This window comes from Hypanus sabinus, chromosome 8, assembly GCF_030144855.1.
Source record: "Hypanus sabinus isolate sHypSab1 chromosome 8, sHypSab1.hap1, whole genome shotgun sequence".
NCBI lineage: Eukaryota > Metazoa > Chordata > Chondrichthyes > Myliobatiformes > Dasyatidae > Hypanus > Hypanus sabinus.
In genome coordinates, this window is record NC_082713.1 from 80,427,068 (window position 1) to 80,444,177 (window position 17,110).

Sequence of the window (17,110 nt, forward strand, 5' to 3'; positions counted from 1 at the left end):
AAACCACCAAGATTGCTTTGGAGTCAGCAGGAATTAAAAATCGATTTCTAAAAAACTGCTGTAAACAAATTTGCAAAGAACATGAAGACACAAGAGACTGCAGAGGAGGATCTCGACTGAAATAATTGACCATTTCTCTGATCCATGGATTCTGCTTGACCCACTGAGTTCCTCCAGCAGTTTGTTTCTTGCAAGAATTTTACTTGGATGTCAAAAAAAAGTTTAGAAAGCATTTTTAAACTTTTGCTTGTTACAAAATCATTTGAAGATTGGAAAGGGTGTTAACTAATGACAGCATTGAAGAGTATGTTTGCATGTCCACTTACTTTCTGTAGTTCATCTTTGAATCTGTGCCCACATCTCAGCTTTCTCTACTTCTCCCATCAATTCCCAGTCTCTTCTCATTGTTTTTATCCAATCACCTTCAAAGTCCTGGGTAAAGATATGGTTTCCATTTTGTCAGAACTTAACTTCTGAGCTACTGAAGAAATCAGTTTGTATTTGTATTAATCAATTTACACACCAACTGGGTTGATGCATTTGAAGATTACAGACCATAAGTTGTTCATGATATTAATCACAAATTTAATATTTCATTATTCCATGCAGTTAAAGTGGGCTCATCACTCATTTCTGTCTCACTGGAAATGTTTACTTGTTAATGTTTGGACTTACCAACCTGAGGTTCATTTGTTTCCTTTGGTCAGGTGGAATGAAAGAGCAGGACCTGATGTGCATTAAACTTCATGGAGTGAATCAGATAGGGCTTAAGAAAATTATTGATTTTATTTATACTGCAAAGCTCTCCCTGAACATGGACAATCTCCAAGATACTTTGGAAGCAGCTAGCTTTCTGCAAATTTTGCCTGTCTTGGATTTCTGTAAAGTATTCCTTATATCAGGGGTAAGTTTGTGCTTGATTTTTCCCCATTATTAAAGCATTTAGTTTGCATTTTCTTAATACATTTAATGTTTGTTACCAGATTGATTTTGAAGCTAATTCCTGCAGTTATTTAATGACTTTTGTCAGTTTTCTGTGGCAGATTTCAAATGGTTGTTGTGTATCATTTCTGAAAAAATAAAAATGGTCATCAGTTTCTGTTTTGTATTTATTACATTCATCTTGTTTTATTTATGAATCTTTTTTCACAATACCTAATTTTATCTGTTCAATATACTGAATAATGCCTCAGATTTCATTCGGAACTCTGGAGATTGTCTGCTGTCCAAAGCTAGTTATTTCAGATTCTTTTTCTAGAAATTAGATCGCTTTTATCTATTAAAATCTTGGTTCTGAAAACTTCTTCCAAATGGAACTGCTTCCAAATTGATGTCTGATAGTTTTACCTCATTCACTCAAGCTTCAGCACATAGCTCTTCTTAATATGTTAAAAATTAGCAAAATTAGCTCCTTTATTCTTAAAAATGTTTCCTTCATGTCCATGATACTCTACTGAAGTAAAGTGTGTTGCATGTGTTGTTCAGTAAGATTCTAGTGGACAGCTTCAAGAAGAAATAAGAACTATCTCTATCAGTTCTTAAGAAAATAGTTAAGTATTTTCACTGATTGAAACTGAAATGCATTTGTGTACAAAAACATATATCTACTTTATTCTTGGGAAAACTGGTTGATATGAAGAGTTTTGTTTCCTCAATACAACCCTCTTTCAATTTGATGAGAATTTTTATGAAAGTACTCAAAATCTAAACTTTAAATCAGGGAAATAAGAAGTAATATGCTTGACTTTTTTCCCCCCCTCAGGTATCACTTGAAAATTGTGTTGAGGTTGGAAGAATCGCCAATACCTATAACTTGACAGAAGTAGATAAATATGTAAATAACTTCATTTTGAAGAATTTCCCAGCACTGCTGAGTACTGGTGAATTTATGAAACTTCCGTTTGAGCGACTTGCCTTTGTGCTTTCAAGCAACAGCCTCAAAAATTGCACTGAACTTGAACTTTTCAAGTCTGCCTGCCGTTGGTTGAGATATGAGGACACACGGATGGATTTTGCCTCAAAGATAATGAAGAATGTTAGGTTTCCACTAATGTCACCACAGGAGTTAATTAATCATGTTCAAACAGTGGATTTCATGAGAACAGACAACATTTGTGTCAATCTATTATTGGAAGCCAGTAACTATCAGATGATGCCATACATGCAACCTGTTATGCAGTCTGAGAGAACCTGTATCCGTTCAGATAACACACACTTAGTAACCTTGGGTGGAGTACTGAGACAACAGCTGGTTGTGAGCAAAGAGCTAAGATTGTATGATGAAAAGGCCCATGAGTGGAAATCATTAGCTCCTATGGATGCACCAAGATACCAGCATGGCATTGCAGTGATCGGAAACTTCCTTTACGTTGTAGGTGGGCAGAGCAATTACGATACAAAAGGAAAGACTGCAGTTGACACTGTCTTCAGATATGACCCTCGGTACAACAAATGGATGCAAGTAGCATCCTTAAATGAAAAGCGTACTTTCTTCCACCTAAGTGCTCTAAAAGGACACCTTTACGCAGTCGGTGGTAGAAATGCAGCTGGAGAATTGGGTAAGTATTTTTTCCTCCTTGGGATTTCTAAGATTCTTCCTGTTGAGTGCCATGGTAGCATTGCGGCTAGTGCAACACTACTACAGTTTAAGGCGTTGGACTTCAGAGTTCAGTTCCGGCACTGTCTGTAAGGAGACTCTGTACGTCCTCCATGTCAAATGCACGGGTGCTCCAGTTTCCTTCTGTGTACCAGGTAAATTAATTGGTCATTGCAAATTGTCCTGTGATTAGGTTAGAGTTAAATTGTTGTCAGAGGTTTTTAGGGCAGCCTGGCTCGAAAGCCACACTGTATTACTAAATAAATAAAATCAATAGATACCAGTTATTTTATGAAGAAATTCCTTTTATACGAGGCTGTTCTATTGAAGCAGAAGAAATCTCCACAGCACATAAAGGTTTATGTGTTTGTCCACTGAGTGGGGTAAACACTAAACCTATTAGGTTGGTGTCATTATAAGGAGCTTCTATTCCTAATCTAATTTTAAATTATTAAATTGATCCGTAATGTAAGAAAAACTGTAAACTACATTAAGAAATATATCTTATAAAAGAGCAAAAAAGAAATAAAAAAATATTGATGCAGTGTACATAGATCCATTGTCCATTCAGAAATCTGATGGTGGAAGGGAAGAAGCTGTTCCTAAAATGTTGCACATGTGCCATCAGGCTCCTGTACCTCCTCCCGAATTGTAGCAATGAGAAGAGGGCATATCCTGGGTGATGGGCATCCTTCATGATGGATGCAGTCTTTTTCAGGCATTGCCTTTTCAAGATGTTCTTGATGCTGGGGAAGCTAATGCTTATGATGGAACTGGCTGAGTTCATAGCTTTCTGCAGCTTTTGTTGGTCATATGCAACGGCCCCTTCATATCAGATATAACCGGTTAGAATGCTTTCCACGATACATGTGTGAGTGTCATACCAAGTCTCCTTAAGCACGTAATAAAATATAGCCACAATTGTGTTTTCTTTGTAATTGCATCAATGTGTTGGGCCCAGATTAGATCTTCAGAGATGTTGACACTAAGGAACTTGAAAATGAATATCCTTTCCACTGCTGATCTCTCAGTAATGTAAGTGTACATAGGTTCATTGTCCAATCAGAAATCTGATGGTGGAAGGGGAAATGTGTGTTCTCTCGATTTCCCCTTCCTGATGTCCACAATCATTTCATTGGTCTTACTGATATTGAGTGCAAGGTTGTTGCAACTCCACTTAACTAGCTGATCTATCACATTTTTGTATGTCTCCTCACCACCATCTAAAGTTCAGCCAACAATAGTTGTGTCACTGGCAAACATATAGATGGCATCTTAGCTACACAGTTGTGGGTACAAAGAGAGTAGAGCAATATGCTAAGCACATATCCTTCGGGTGCACCAATGTTGATAGTCAATGAGAAGGAGATGTTATTTCAGATCTGCACTCTGGTCTCCCAGTGAGGAAGTCAAGGATCCAGTTGTAGAGAGAGGTACAGAGGCCCGGGTTTTAGAACTTGTTGATTAGTACTAAGGGTATGATGGTTTTGAATGCTGAGCTATAATCAATAAACAGAAGTATGACGTGCATATTGATATTGTCCAAGGCTGAGTGGAGAGCCAGAGAGATTACATCTGCTGTAGACCTATTGTAGTGCTAAGCAAATGGCAGTGGGTAAAAGTCCTTGCTTAGGCAGTTGATTCTGACCATGACCAACCTCTCAAAGCACTTTATCACAGTAGATGTGGGTGCAACTGGGTGGATCATCATTGAAGCAGTTCATCCAGCTCTTCTTGAACACTGGTATGATTTCGACATTTTGAAGCTGGTGGGAACTTCTGATTGCAGCAATGAGAGTTTGAAGATGTCGTTGCCCACTCCCACCAGTTGGTTGGTGCAGGTTCTTAGTGCCCTACCAGGTACACCATCAGGGCTGACACCTTGTGAGGGTTCACCCTTTTAAAAGATGTTTTTACATCAGCCTCTGAGAGAGATCAGAGTCATAAAATGCTACAGGGATTCACACAGGTGTAATTTTAGAGAGTCATGGAGAAGTACAGCAGGGGAACAGGCCTTTTGGCCCATCTAGTTTATGCCAAAAACTTTAAACTGCCTAATCCCATAGTCCTCCATACCCCTATTATCCATGTACCTATCCAAATTTCTCTTAAATGTTGAAATTGAGTTTGCATGGCAGCTTATTCGACACTCTCATGACCCTCTGAGTGAAGGAGTTTCCCCTCATGTTCTCCTTGTGAAGTTTTTCTCACATTTCACTCTTAAGACATGACCTCTGGTTGTAGTCCCACCCAACTTCTGTGGAAAAAGCCTGGTTGTATTTACCCTATCTGTACCTCTCATAGCTTTGTTTACCTTTGTCAAATCTCTTCTCAATCTTCTGCGTTCTAAAAAATAAAAGTCCTAATCTATTCAACCTTGTAACTCAGGTCCTCCAGACTCAGCAACCTCCTTGTAAATTTTCTCTGCACTCTTTCATCCTTGTTTACAACTTTCCTGTAGGTAGGTGACCAAAATTGCACACTCCAGATTAGTCCTCACCAATGTCTTATATAACTTCAACATAACTTTCTTTCTTCTGTACTTGACTTTGATTTACAAAGCCCAATGTGCCAAAGGCTTTCTTTACATCCTATCTAACTGTGATGCCACTTACAGCGAATTCCATACCTGTATTCCCAGGTCCCTTTGTTCTCCCACACTCCTTAGTGCCCTAATGTTCACTGTGCAAGACCTACCCTGGTTTGTCATACCGAAGTGCAAAACCTTGAACTTGTCTGTATTGAATTCCATCTGCCATTTTTCAACCCCTTTTTTCCAGTTGGCACAGATCCCTCTGCAAGTCATGATGGCCCTCCTCACTGTCCACTACATCCCCAATCTTGGTGTCATCTGCACATTTGCTGATGCAGTTAACCATATTATCATCCAGATCATTGATATAGATGACATAACAACAAAGGACCCAGCACCAATCCCTGAGGACCACCACTAATCAGAGAAGCAATCCTCTACAACCACTCTCTGGCTTCTACCGCAAAACCATTGTCTAGCCCAATTTACTACCTCGTCTTGAATGCTAAATGACTGAATCTTCTTGACCAGCCTCTCTTGAGGGACCTTGTCAAGTGCCTTGTCCACGTAGACACCATCCACAGCCTTGCCTTCATCCACTTCCCTGGTAACTTCTTGGAAAACACTATCGTATTGGTTAGACATGACCTACCATGCATGAAGCCATGCTGATTGTCTTTAATCAGTCCACGTCTATCCAAATATTTACATATCCATTCCCTTAGAATACCTTCCAATAACTTTCCCACAACTGATGTCAGACTCACTGGCCTATAATTTCTTGATTTCTGTTTAGAGCCTTTTTTAAACAGTGGAACAACACTGGCTATCCTCCAATCCTCTGTTACCTTTTTTGTTGTTAAAGATGTTTTAAATATCTCTGCTAGGGCCCCAGCAATTTCTGCACCTGCTTCCCGTAGGGTCAAAGGGACACCTTGTTAGATCCTGAATTGTCTCAGGTTAGCAAATACCTCCTCATCTGTAATCTGTACAGGGTCCATGAAGTTGATGCCACTTCTATAGACTCTGTATCTGTCTCCCAAGTAAATAAAGATGCGAAGGATGCATTTAAGATCCTCCAATCTAATATGGCTCCACACATGGATTACCATTCTGCTCATCCACTGGGCCCCATTTTGTCCCTAGCAATCCTTTTGCTGTTAACATACCTTTAGAATTCCTTAGGATTCTCTTTCACCTTGTCTCATAGAGAAACATCATGCCTTCTTTTAGCTTCTGATTTCTTTCTTAAGTGATTTCTTGTACTCCGTAACCTCATTAGTTCTAACTTGTCTGTACCTGTTATGCATCTCCTTTTTTCTCTTAACCAGGGCCTCAATATCTCTTGAAAACCAAGGTTCCCTCCACTTGTTACCTTTACCTTTTTTCTGACGGACAAATAGAAGCTTTGTACTGTCGTTCATTGTAGTCTTCATTCATTGCTGTCTTCACAATTGGTGTGGTTCATTGAACATAGAACACTTTAACACAAGAGCAGGTTCTTCATCCCATGATGAAGAACCTAACTAATTAATAACACCTAATCCCTTCTGCCTGTAAATGATTTTTACCTCTCTGTTCTCTGAATTACTCCAGCTGAGGTTTCACCTGTGTTTTACAAAGTTGGAGTATAACTTCTGTATTCAATGTCATAATGAAGGCCCTTATCCCATATACTTTAATATCCACCTGTGTTAACACCTTCAGGGATCCACAGATATGAATCCTAGGTCCTTGTGTTCCTCAATATTTCCTAAAACCCCACCATTCATGAAATATGCTCTATTCTATTGGTGCTCCCAAGACACACCACTTCACATTTGTCTGAATTAAACCCCAACTGTCACTTTATAGCCCATTTCACTAGCATATCGATATCTCTCTGCAACTTTAGACCACCTTCCACACTTCAATAACTCTTGCCAATCTTTGTGTCATCCACAAACACCCACATACAAATCCAGGTTATTCACATACATTGCAAACATTAAGGATCCCAGCATTGATCCTTATGGTAAACCACTAGTCACTGGTGTCCAGAGATAAAAACAGCTCTGTCCTATCACCCACTGTCTCCACACCCAAGCCAATTTTGCATCCAGTGTGCCAACTTGCCTTAGATCTCAAAGGCCCTAACTTTTTGAAGCATGTGGGACCCTGTTCTCTGATCACTGGAGGGATTGAGAGGTGTGGTCTTTGGTGATTTTTAGAGTGTAGTTCATGTTGCAAATCAGTGAATCTTTATTTTGGGATGCAAAAATTGGTGCCTGATCCTAGTTTCACTAAGTGGCCTAAATTGAAGGAATCAGAGGAATCTGTTTCTTATGGTGGTTGTACATAATTAAAGTAATTGAAAAAAAGATTGCAGAAATGGCACATTTGAAATTAGGACATAATGTAGACAGTCAGCATTGAACCCATTACCTAAAATTACTGGTAAGCTTACTAAAATCTTGGGATGCTTATGGTATTTATGTGCATGATTTCTCCTAATGCACAGAGTGCATGGAACGTTGCAAATTTCTGCCAAATGTAGAGCATTGGTGAACAAAGAAATTTGATGAAGTAAGGTTGAGAAACTATTTTGGATATTTTTAAAAAGATTCAAATAATAAAGAATTCACAAGCTTAAACTCTGAATAACAATAAGAATATTTAGGTGTAATTCAACCAGCTATGTATGAATAACATCTGAAAAAGGAAGGAAGCAGAATAGCATGTTTTTTTTTTGTATAGATGCCTACAGTTTGTATACCATGGGAATTTCAGGATGCTTTATGAATCCTAAGGAACCATGTACACAGGGTGTACCTACACCAGTGTGCCAACTTGCCTTAGATCTCAAAGGCCCTAACTTTTTGAAGCATGTGAAAATGGGTATTACAGAATAGCCAAGAGATTATACAACAGAAGGAGGTAATTCAGTGAGTTGAGTCTATATGTAAGAACAATTAAACTGGTCCTATTCCCTTGACCTTTCCCCTTAGCAAAATGTTCTTTTGAGATGTTTATAAAGTCAGAGCAATACAACATAGATGCAGACCCTTTACCCCAGTGAATCCATACTAACCGTGGTGCTTACCCAGCTAGTTACAGTTTCCAGTATTTGGCCTATAGCTCTTCGACTGCTGCCCCTTCACATACCTATCCAAATGCTTCTTTATAATACTATTGTAACTGCCTCATTCACTTTTTCTAACAGCTCATTCAATATATGCTTACCATCCTCTATGTGAAAAAGTTGACCCTCAGGTCCCTTTTAATTCCACCTTATCTATGCTTCTCATAATAAGCATTTCCCTATAACTCAGACCTTCTAGCCCTGGCAACATCCTAGTAAGTCACTTTAGCACCTTTTCCAGTTTAATCACATCTTTCCAACAACAGGATGGCCAAAATTGTACAATATTCCAAGTGCAGCCTCACCAATAACTTAGATGTTAGTAGTTTGATTGTCACTACTGTCAGTCATGCAAGTTCCAGATGGAGACTCAGGAATACCATCACGCTGTAGAAGGATTCTTTATTGCTGTTTCCATAACAGTTTTGTTTTTACCAGTCAAGGTTATTAGCCCTGGGCTAAAGCCCCCAAACCTGGAGGACTGGTGGACCACTCAGTCTGGCCTCTATCCATTGACTTGTTGAGCATAGGTGACCCTACCAAAAGCTAAAGCATAAAGCCCTGACACCAGCCATCATAGCTCTCTGGGTTATGGAGGCATGCAAGCCTCCTAAACCTGCAACATGGTTGTGGTCTTCTTGGAGGAATTCCATCTGTAGCCTCCAATGAAGTCCAAGGATGCAAAAGTCTGGACATTTATACACCATCATTTACAAATACCTCCTGCTTGGTAATATGAATTTCTTCCAAAACATCTCGACTAGTTTCTCTTATCTCTTGGTGCAGTCATGATTTTTTTCTGCAGTAAATACTGAGGAGAAATATTAAAGATCCCACCCATCTCCTGTGGCTCAAGACATAAGACAGTCATGTTGAGCTCTAAGGGGGACTTATTCTCTCCCTAGCCAACATTTTACTTTCCTTATAGTTATTGAAACTCTTAACCATAGCTGCCAGATCTATCTCATACTGATTAACAAGGAATTCATCTGGCATTGTCCTTAAGAGATCCTGCTGTCCACCAAATCACAATTGTTCTTCCCCCCCTTTTTCATGACATATGTCAGTGTTATTAAACTGAATCCGTATTACTATTCTCTGAAGTTTAAAATTATGCTTGATTTCCAGTCTATATTGACTTTAAACATTAACTCAGGTACCCTCCCTGCAAGTGCTGCCTAAGGTGATGAGTATTTCCAACATTTTGTGTTTTCATTTCTAGTTTTCAGCATCAGCTATTTTCATTTTTTGCTTTGTAGAGAAAGTTGCCCTGTCCTGAGCATAAAAGGAATATTTCTAATCAGTACTGTCCTACCATTAACTACTTGAATTATGTATGTGGCTATAGAGTCCCTCAGAGTGTCAAACATTTTAAGTCTCTTGCAGAGGTTCAATTAGTTTGAACTGAAACCATTTAATCATTGAAGAAGTTTAGATAGAATAGGACTACAGTGTACATGGAACAGAAACAGTATAGTACTAGACAGGACATTTGGCCCATGATGTGCCGATCTTTATGCCAGTTTATACTAAGTTACCTTATCATCAATATTCCTACATTTTGTTCATATTCATTTGTCTATCAAATCCTGTTTCTTGTGTAATTTATCAGTTTTATAAATTCACAAATGGGAAAATAGATCATAGTAACCTGCTCTCTCTCTCTACCCTATATCTCTCCTACTGGTCTTCCTAAATCTGACTACATAGCAGCCCCCATCACCATATTTTCCGCTCCTCCACCTACAGCACCAGTCCATCGCCAGCACACTCCTTGCATTAGATTGCCTCCTCATCCCTCCACTTGCCTTATTTGGTTCCATGCTCTAATTCCCTCTCCTGTCAGATTCCATCATCCAGAGGCTTTATTGCCTTCATCTGTTCCCATAATTGTCATATTTCCACCCTTCCCTCCCACTTGCCAATCATCCCTCCTTAACTGGGTCCAGTTATTGCTTGCCAGTTCTTGTTCCTCTCCTTCCCTTCACCTCTTTATTCTGGCTATCTCCCCTCTATTTTTCAGTCCAAATGCTGCCTGACTCACTGAGTTCCTCAAAGCAGTTTGTTTGTTTTTTTCAGGTTCCAGTATCTGCAGCCTCTTATGTCTCCAAAAACAGATCATGTTAAATATCATCCCTTCCTTAAAATGAATTTTATAAATAAACTGTCTTATCAAAGGAGACATATTACAGAGCATTTGTCAAAATAGTTATTAAAAATAAACTCAGTAGATAGCACTTCACATTGACAAATGTGAAAGCTTATAAATTACTTCAAGTTTTTTTTTACTTTCACTATTTTTCAATTTATTTTTGTGTATTTGAGGAGATTTCAATATTGTTAGAATGGAAAGAAGGTAGGCAGATGCCATAAATAACACTGACATTACAGGCAGAGACTTCACGTAGTATGAAATTGAAAGACATTCAATATAGATAACCAGGGCATTGGGGAAATCTTTTCAGAACAAGGAACAGATAACTAAATACATTTTAAAAAGAAAAAAGACAAAATATGCAAGGAAGCTAGAAAGGAAAGTAGGAAGAAATTAAAAAATAAACAGTAAGAGCTTTTGCTAAAATGTAAAAAGGAAGATAGCAACTAAAGTGAACTTTTATACCTTGGTGGAAAGATGGGGGAATTGATGTGAAACGGCAGAAATTCTATATTGTGGGATTCATAGAAGACACAAAACGTTTGATAGGTTATCAGGGGTCTATGGGAAGGTAGGAAATTAAAATGGTTCTTTTTTGGCTCATGATGGAGATTTAGGCAAACTCATGGGACAAAAGGCTGACCACTCTTTTGAATCCACCAGCCTGCATCCAGGGTTTTAAAAGAAATATTGCAGAAATAAAAGGATGCATTGATTGTACTCTGGTAAAATGTCTCTCAAGAACTGCTAATGTAACACCATCATTCTACAAATGTGGAAGGCAAGGCACAAAACTGTAGGACACTTAAAACAGACAACTGTCATTTGGAAAATACTGGAATCCATTACTAAAAATGTAATATGGGATATCTGGAAAATCCAATCAAATAGAACATGATTGTTTTGTAGCAGAGAAATCATTCATGACAGAATTTGTTAGGGTGAACTGAGGACATAACAAGAAGGATGGCAGTTAAAGGGGAGCCAGTGAGTATGTGTGTTTAGATTCAGGAAATCAATCAGTAATAGGGCACATGAGAAGTCAATGTGCAAGATGGAATTGTATGGGCTTGGGTATTATATGGTGAGATGGATAAGGAAATGACTAATTAACAGAAAACATACTCAGTATAATTGGGTAATTTTCTAATTGGCAATCATTAACTAGTGTGGTACAACAGTAATCAGAGTGAGGCTTCCTTTATTTACAATTCACATTAACGTCTTGAATAAGGGGACTGAATGCAAACCTAGAAGAATTTGCTGATGGTGCAAAAGCAACTGGGTTGGCAACTTGTGAGAAAGGCACAGGGAGCCTGTTAAGGAATATAAATAGATATAGTTAGTGGGCAAGTTGTCAGATGAAAATTTATGATTTCCACTTAGATAGAAAGAATTTGAAAAACATTTAAACAATGAGACCAAAAAAGTTGATGCACAGAAAGACTTAAAGAAATCCTGGTATATGAAACACAAAATAGTATGCAGTTAAAGCAGATGATTAAAAAGTAATGGAGTATCGGTATTTATTGGAGGGTGGGGTAGGAGAGGTATGAATTATACACACAGGAAAGTTATGATGCAACTTGACAGGGTGCTGGGAAGACCTCATCTGGAGCAGTATATAAAGTTATGATCTCCATCTGAATCAAAAATATATATGCATATTGGCTGTGCAAGATTGCTTCCTGAAATGAAAGGATTGTAGAATGAAGAAAGGTTGAGCAGGCTGGACCTACACTCATTACTCACTCCTGACCTCCGGACTTGTCTGTGTGGAATTTGCACATTCTCTGTAATCCTATTGATCTCACCAGATAGAGCAGTTTCCAAGCTATGTGCTAGTTGGTAGATTAATTGGTTATTTTAAATTGTCCCAACCATAACTGGTTGGAGGACAACCAGAATAAAATTGAAAAAAAGTGAAAGAAACTAGGTTATAAGGAACCGAGTTGTGGAATTGGATTGATGTGATTGTTCTAAGAGCTGCCATACCCTTGATGGGCCAAATAGCTGCCTTCTATGTCATAAGAAAATGTGACTTACAGCTTTTGTAATTAACTTTCAACAAAGAGTGTCGTGCTGAAGATGGAGAGTCCTTCAAGCATTAAAGGAACATTTCTAAGACAGACTTTTCACTGCTAGAGTAGAGTACCAATTATTGTCTTTTTTTAATCTTCTACCTTACTACCATAATTTCAGAAGAAAATGCAAAGTGTTTGAAATTGTGTTTTTAAAATAAATAGGTGGATGCAAACAAAGTTAAATAACCAACCATAGGTGTAAATAGCCTGGAGAGCTATATACCACATGGGATATGGAAAGGATCTACAGTGAATGAAATATGTATTTATGAAAAATAATTGCTATGTGTATTGTCAGTATTGATATTAATAATTGGGTATTTCTCTATAATTATAAATTATTGGAAACTAAAATGCCTCCATAATCAATATTGATAATGGCACAGCAATTTTTAATAAAACTTTACAATGATGAGCATTTTTGTAACATTTCATAACTGTTTCTCATTTCTTTACAACAGCTACTGTGGAATGCTACAATCCAAGAACTAATGAATGGAATTATGTGGCTAAAATGAATGAACCTCATTATGGACATGCTGGAACTGTTTATGGCAGCTACATGTATATTTCAGGTAGTTAATAGCTCCAATTACTATTTGGGAGATTTTTAGCAAACATAATTAATGTACCTTCAATGTTTCTTGACCTCCATAAATCAATATAGAATGTAGACCTCCAATATAATTTCGCTCTGCTGTGTCACAAGTTTGCATATTTGTACCACATGCCTAGTTTTAAGAGCCCCCACCAATGGACCTCATTCATTTGAGTTTGTATAAATACAGCCAACAGCTCAGTGAATGCAGCAAGATCCCAGAATAGAAAAGACAATTGTCACTGTGCTCCAAGTTATTGGAGTAAATCATGAATATCATATAACTACCTTGGGAATGGTAAGAGGATTGAAGATGTGCTCTAACAGACCAAAACTCAAGCTTTGTCAAATAGTCGTGTATTTGTTTGATTAGATCCCCATTAATCATTCTTTTATTGCTGTCCTGACATTTTATCACAGGTTTTCACATTCCTGTGTGGTGTAATATTGAAGTCAGTAGTCATGCTGAGTTCATGAATATACTGTAAAATTTGTAATCTTCATGCTTTCTATCCAACGTACCTGAGTCAGCTTTCATTTCAGACTTATTTGTCAGTAAGATCTGCAACTTTTTGATTGTCTGAATGTCTTTTATGCTCAATTTGATGCATGGAGCAATGTGCTGGTGAGGAAGGGCCCACCCCCCTGAGGAGCAGGCCATAGCTGATATGAGGAAGATCCTAGCCAGGATCAAACCACGTAAACCTACAGGGCCTGATAACATACCAATTGGGTGCTGAGGGACTCTGCAGCCTTGTTAACTGAGGTTCTAACAGACATCTTCAGCATCTCTGGAACAGTCAACTGTCCCCACATGCTTCAAGGCAACCACCATCATCCATCACCCAAGAGGCCGACAGTAATCTGGCTCAATGACTACCGCCCATTGACACTGACCTCAACAGTAATGAAGTACTTTGATCACATTAAATCCCATCTTTCTGCTACCTTGGACTATTAGGATGGGAAACAGCTTCTTCCCCCAGGCTGTGAAACTATTGAATTCTCTGCTTTGGGCGGCTGGTTATGAATCGCATTAAGTCCCATCTTGCTGATACATTAGATGTTTTCCAGATCGCTTTACAGTCAAATTGGTCCACTGATGATGCCATAGCCTCTGCACTCCACTCCAACCTGTCCCACCTAGAAAATGGTGCTTCATGTACTAGGATGCTGTTTGTGAACTTTAGCTCGACTTTATTCCTCTAAAGCTGATCAGTGTACTACCTTTGCTGAGTCTCAACAGCTCTCTCTGTGACTGGATCCTAGACTTCTTGACAGAAAGACCACAGTTAGTTGTGTTGGCAGAAACATCTTGAGTGAATATAGTGTGAATATGGCCACTCAATTCACAAGTGTGTTCTATATTAAAGCATTTCCCCTTTTACATTAACAATTCAAACCTTAAGTTCCTAATCTTATTTGATTATGAGATTAATATTATTTTATTATTAAGTTTGTCATTCCTGAAAACTGATCTGTTCATTTTAAGACACTGCTGCCGCCGCATTTGCCAGTTTCCTTTTTCTGTAAGAGAGGTAGCACACTAAACGTTAGTTATTCATTATTTGATTTGATCTGCAATTGCTTTAAGTAGTGTTAGCACCTTTGCAATCTGATTAGTTTATTCAAAGTTTAAGTACATTTATTATCAAAGAATGTATAAGTTATGCAACTTTGAGATTGCTTGTTTTATTGGTTAAAGTTTGGCGGGGTTGACTTTGATCCTATTTGATGGAACTTTATTGGTCTAATTTCAGGGCAATGTATGCTTCTTCCATGTGAGAAGCCAAGCACATTGATAATTCCTATAATTTCTGGGATTAAGGATGTGAATAGAACATTCAGCTTTCTTCTCTCTAACATGGGTTTAGATTGGACTCATGTCCAGCCTTTGGATTTCAAATGTGTTTCCACAGTATATGGTTATCAAAATTTCTGATTGGCTCCTACTTATACCATCCGTGGTTTGGCCCTTTTGAGCAGATGTGAAATCAACTTCAGGATTTTCATTGGTAACTCTTTTGATGGTTTTGCATCCATCTTGGGAGTTTTCCCAGACAACTGTGTGGACCTATTTGTCTTTTCAATACCTTGATTTTTTTTTAAACACATTATTGCTTTTTACAGAAATAGGTAACCAATATACTCTCTTCATTCAACTAAACAATGGCCTTAAGGCAATAAATCAGTAGGAACAACATACCACTTAGATTTTTGACAACTCAGAACTTTATTAATCTATTTAAAAGCTAGTGATTATTCCCCAATCTCTACCATCTTTTGAAAGAAAATGGTGCAAATTTCTACTGAGCTCTGTACTTTGAAGGATTTTCTGATTTCATCATCAATTGTTAGAAATTTGCAGCAGTCCATGAATAAGGAAGGAAGGTCAAGTTTAAAGAAATGTGAGGATATGATCTGCAGAATAGTGAAAGGGCAGGGATATATTTGATACACTACATGTTAATAATTGTATTAGGTAACAGTACATGGGATTATAATTATGCAAAATTGTTATATCTGAGGAGAGGATTAGTTAGCAACAAATCATAGCTAATGATAATCAGGTTATTAACAGTTTTCTAGTCAGCTGACTTGGGGAATGTGTACAGCAGCCTCAGTTGTTTGCAGTCTATATTAATAACTGGGATGAAGAGGTAAGTGTAAACAATTTGATGACACAAAGATAAGTGGAAAATATTCAGTTGTGAGGGGTTAGAAAGTTCCCAGAATGATGCAACGTTAGAGGATGCAAAAGGATTTGAGTACAGGAGCAGGGAGGTTCTACTGCAGTTGTACAAGGCCTGCTCCTGTACCCAAATCTTTTTGCTATGAATGCCAGCTTACCATTTGCCTTTTTCACCGCCTGCTGTACCTGCATGCCCACCTTCAATGACTGGTGTACAATGACACCCAGATCTCGTTGCACCTCCCCTTTTCCTAATCAGCTACCATTCAGATAATAATCTGTTTTCCTGTTCTTGCAACCAAAGTTGAAAACCTCACATTTATCCACATTAAATTGCATCTGCCATGAATTTGCCCACTCACCTAAACTATGCAAGTCACCCTGCATCCTCTTAGCATCCTCCTCACAGCTAACACCGCCGCCCAGCTTCGTGTCATCTGTAAACTTGGAGATGCTGCATTTAATTCCCTCGTCTAAATCATTAATATATATTGTAAACTGGGGTCCCAGTACTGATCCTTGCGGTACCCCACTAGTCACTGCCTGCCATTCTGAAAAGGTCCCGTTTACTCCCACTCTTTGTTTCCTGTCTGCCAATCAATTCTCTGTCCACATCAATACCATACCCCCAATACAGTGTGCTTTAAGTTTGCACACTAATCTCCTGTATGGGACCTTGTCAAAAGCCTATTGAAAATCTAAATATACCACATCCACTGGGTCTCCCCTATCCACTCTACTAGTTACATCTTCAAAAAATTCTATAAGATTCGTCAGATATGATTTTCCTTTCACAAATCCATGCTGACTTTGATGATTTCACCTCTTTCCAAATGTGCTGTTATCACATCTTTGATAACCGACTCTAGCATTTTCCCCCACCACCGATGTCAGACTAACCGGTCTATAATTCCCCATTTTTTCTCTCCTTTTTTAAAAAGTGGGGTTACATTAGCCACCCTCTAATCCTCAGGAACTAATCCAGAATCTAAGGAGTTTTGAAAAATTATCACTAATGCATCCACTATTTCTTGGGCTACTTCCTTAAGCACTCTGGGATGCAGACCATCTGGCCCTGGGGATTTACCTGCCTTTAATCCCTTCAATTTACCTGACACCACTTCCCTACTAACATGTATTTCCCTCAGTTCCTCCATCCCAGTAGACCCTCGGTCCCTTACTATTTCCGAAAGATTATTTATGTCCTCCTTAGTGAAGACAGAACCAAAGTAGTTATTCAGTTGGTCTGCCATGTCCTTGGTCCCTATGATCAATTCACCTGTTTCTGACTGTAAGGGACCTACATTTGTCTTAACCAATCTTTTTCTTTA

The 17,110-nt window shown here is 38.4% G+C and overlaps 1 protein-coding gene across 7 annotated transcripts in view; it reads left to right on the top strand.

The window, feature by feature from the left end:
- klhl13 (kelch-like family member 13) overlaps positions 1 to 17,110 on the top strand; it is a 212,759-nt gene that overhangs the window by 183,632 nt on the left and 12,017 nt on the right. For all 7 annotated transcript variants that reach the window (XM_059977420.1, XM_059977417.1, XM_059977416.1 and 4 more), the window contains 3 exons: positions 708 to 904; positions 1,763 to 2,558; positions 12,951 to 13,064. In XM_059977420.1, coding sequence (XP_059833403.1) covers positions 708 to 904; positions 1,763 to 2,558; positions 12,951 to 13,064 — 1,107 coding nt within the window. The remainder of the gene's footprint in view (positions 1 to 707; positions 905 to 1,762; positions 2,559 to 12,950; positions 13,065 to 17,110) is intronic.